Below are 3,766 nucleotides of genomic sequence, written 5' to 3'. Positions count from 1 at the left end.
CATCAATCTTCATGAAGTTAATAAAAGAAGATAATTTGAAACCTGGAATTTGCTGGGGTTCCCACCTTCTTCAAGTTGCAGTAGATCAAATTTCTTGATAATGTTCTGCTTAGTTGGTAGTGTCAGTAATGAGTAAGAAATCAATTAGAGAGACAATTGGACTTTTAGTAACTAATAAAGTTATTGATTGACCAAAACTTGTCTCCTTTTTGAAAACTTTTCCAGATAGATGTCATCAACCAGTTTCAACCAATGTCACCTTTCCCAAGACATCTCACATGCTCTCATTTATAAAAAATCAGAATTGAAAATTTTAAAATATGTAAATGCCTACATGGATTCTAGAATGAATTCCATTTCCCCTGAACTCTCCCATTTCTATTTATTACCCTCCACGTGAAACTTGCAACCTTAGTTATAAAGATCTTCATCAACTCCTCTGCGAATCCGTATTCTTATGTCAAATAGCATTTATGCCAATAAATCAAAAGTAGCTTTCAAACCCATCCCTCCCATGCAATTGCCAGCTGTGTTTCTATTATCATTTGATTAGTCTCTAAACAATTTCTTAAACATGGATTAAGTCTACGCCCTTTTCTATTAATTATTATAATTGTTAGTTTGGCATCTTATGGAACATCCAATAGATTGTTTACTTGGATATTGAAATGGGTTTGTTTTTTCTATGATTTTGGATCATGGGATCCATGTTTTCTCTCAGGGTTTAAGATATGACGTAACAGATGATGAAAAGATGATTTCTAGATGTAGAAACCCTTATGGACCTTCAGGTTTTAAGGGCCCTCTTGTATTAAAGGGGCACCTACTAACTTCTCAGGTAGGTTGAAAGCATAAGAGAGCAATTTATGTTTTGGCAGGCCATGGCTTCTGTAACAGTTTAACGTAAAGCTGTGGAAAATAGAGAGAGAGAGAGAGAGAGAGAGAGAGAGAGAGAGAGAGAGAGAGAGAGAGAGAGATGGAGCGATTGGCATGGCTAAGGAACCTGTGGGAGATGGTGAAAGAGATACTTTGCCAAAAGCTCCTAACTTATCATCTCCCTCCACCTTCTCATCTTGTACCCAACAACTTGGAAGGTCTCTCTGTTATTGTCACTGGTGCAACAAGTGGTATAGGACTTCATACGGCATGGTAACTCTCTCTCTCTCTCTAAAAAGCACAATTCGTTGAATCTTTTTGTGCTTCACCCAAGTGAAGAGCAAGAGGAGTTACCTCATAGCATACACTAATTTCTTGTTAGTGTAGCATTTTCTTTTCAAATTATATTCAAAATTCATAGAAGCCCATATGGCAAACAAGGTATCACTTTTTCTGATAATTTCATGATTTTTGTAACAACAGGGAACTTGCCAAGGCAGGAGCTCATGTCATCATGGCTTGCAGAAACATCAAAGCTGCAAACAACATTGTGTCTCAGTGGAGAAAAGATTCACATAATACCAAGATTCTTGATGTGGAGGTAAGATAAAAGCTTGATGATACTATGTTCTTAGATGATGTTGTGGATATATATATAACATGTTCTTAGTATCAATAAAGGTGATGGAGTTGGATCTTCTCTCCCTCTCTTCTGTTCAACAATTTGCAGCAACATGGGAGAAGCGTTCAGAACCTTTGCATATATTAATCAACAACGCAGGCATCTACCTCATGGGAGGTAAGAGATCAGATGAAATCTCTTCCATTCTTCCAACGTAGCATGGTTTTTAGTAGTTTCAAATTCCATGGAAATTCTTTTTAGGGTTTATTGTTACTGTCTTCATTAAACTAAAGATGATTAGGGTAGTGACTGGTGAGCCACCAAGTTAGTATATATCTCCTCACCCACCCTTCTTCTACTTAAATGATTATTGTAGGCCATTTCATAAAAGAGAAAAAAAATTTTAATTTCTAATTCTTCATTTATCCTGTGTTGAAGTTAGAAATTAATTTGTCTCTCTAATTACATTTCTCCTGTTAATTAATTTAACAGAACCACAAAGAGTTTCTGAAGAAGGGCTTGAACAACATATTCAAGTGAATCATATTGCACCAGCTCTACTGACTCTCCTACTCTTACCTTCTCTACTCAGAGCGCCATCTTCTAGAATTGTCAATGTCAATTCTGTGGTAAATGTTATCTATTTTTAAACTCTATAGAATCAAATCTAAATCAAGGGTTTGAATGGGATCCTAAGTTGATTAGTTGAAAATAATTACCACACAAGAAACCTCGTTTCAAAGTCAAAGGTGAATTATTCACTTTGAACTTGGTGGTTAGCTCATCAACTGCCTATTTGTTGGTTCTATTTATCACACCTAAATTTTGGGGTGAGTGACTTGACTTCTCATTATTGCTAATTATCTATTAATTCTTCTTTTAGTTCTACAGTTATAATCATGATTAGTATTTTCTTGTGGGTTTTTCTGTGTGTTGTTCATATAGGTTCATCATTGTGCATCAGTGGAGCCCAGACACTGGAATAGCAGAATTGAAGAACACAAGTTCAGCAGCTTCAAAGCTTATGGGTCCAGCAAACTAGCTCATGTACAAACACAACCCTCTTGTCTTAATTGTTAATGTCCTTAATCTCACCAACAAATTACTCATCAACTTTATTAGTCTCTTCCTGATTAATAAATCTAATTAAAGGTTGGTGTGCATTCACATCAAGTTTAAGCAATTTTTACAGAAGATGTGAGATGTTGACTCAACTTGCAATCATTCCATAAAGAAAATTTAATTTTAAATAGTTTCTCAAGAGTCAAGATTATTATTATTATTTATAATTTTGTCCAACTCATTAACATTTCTTCTTAATCTTGGACAGCTTATGTTTCTTAAGATCTTAGCCAACAAGCTTTTGGATCAAAGGAAGACTAACATTAAATGCCTTGCTGTACATCCAGGAGTTGTCACTACCAACTTGGTATTTAATTGAAAACTTTAGAAGATTCTTACCTGGCCATCCTTTCAATCTAGCTTACTAATTCCTTCTTAAACATCTCTTCAGGTTCCAAGTTTTCAGAGAAAATCATTTTGGATGTTTGATCCTGCTGAAGGTAATCAACTAATAACTAAAATAATTCTCCTCTTAATTCAATTTTAAAGAGTGTTTATCTATTATACTATTCATCTGATCAACTTCCTACTTTGGTTAAAGGGTCTAGAAGTGTTCTCTTCTGTGCAACAAGTGATGAAGTGCTCAGCAATCTGGACAAGGGTTTTGGATATTACTCCTGCAACTGTAAGCCAGGTAGAATATCACCTCATGCAGCTAACACGGATGCTTGCTTGGAGGTTTGGCAGAAAACAATGGAGATATTACAATTAAACACTAATTATGTATCTCATGTAATAGCTAGCAAATGTACAATAAATTAAACTGTTTCTTTACAAGCACTAATGGAGATTAGTGCTAATGAATATATCCTTTGTAGCAACCGAAAGTGTATGTGAATACAGTTAAAAAATTTAGCTTTCCCAGAAAGAATTTTTCAAAGATATCTTTTCTCAAATGTCAAAAAGGAAATTCTATCTCAATTCAAAATCACATATCTAACTGCTATGATTAAGGAAATCTCATTCGATTAAAGAGTCAAAATATTCCCACTCTTTGAGATTCATATTAAACCCTCATATCTCTTGAAACCCAATCAAATCTTTCTGACTTTGCGTCTAATTTAAAATCTTTTGGTTATGATGGAGGGGTTTAGGTATATTTCTTATCTTTTCCATTCTTCTCTCATTTTCATCACCAATTCATCA

At 34.7% G+C, this 3,766-nt stretch overlaps 1 protein-coding gene across 1 annotated transcript; it reads left to right on the top strand.

Annotated features, from left to right (window-relative positions):
• The first annotated feature begins 848 nt into the window (after positions 1-848).
• LOC149005482 (dehydrogenase/reductase SDR family member FEY-like) lies at positions 849-3,564 on the top strand. The gene is made up of 8 exons (XM_089168775.1): positions 849-1,149; positions 1,360-1,477; positions 1,558-1,675; positions 1,991-2,127; positions 2,444-2,545; positions 2,829-2,927; positions 3,012-3,060; positions 3,162-3,564. Exons 1-8 carry the CDS (start codon positions 977-979, stop codon positions 3,380-3,382), a joined length of 1,017 nt encoding a protein of 338 aa, XP_089024901.1. The 5' UTR covers positions 849-976; the 3' UTR covers positions 3,383-3,564.
• Positions 3,565-3,766: the final 202 nt, after the last annotated feature.

Source organism: Hakea prostrata, chromosome 9 (assembly GCF_041222555.1).
Source record: "Hakea prostrata isolate BN-2017 chromosome 9, UWA_Hpros_2, whole genome shotgun sequence".
NCBI classification, from domain to species: domain Eukaryota; kingdom Viridiplantae; phylum Streptophyta; class Magnoliopsida; order Proteales; family Proteaceae; genus Hakea; species Hakea prostrata.
This window is presented reverse-complemented; position numbering and strand designations above follow the sequence as displayed.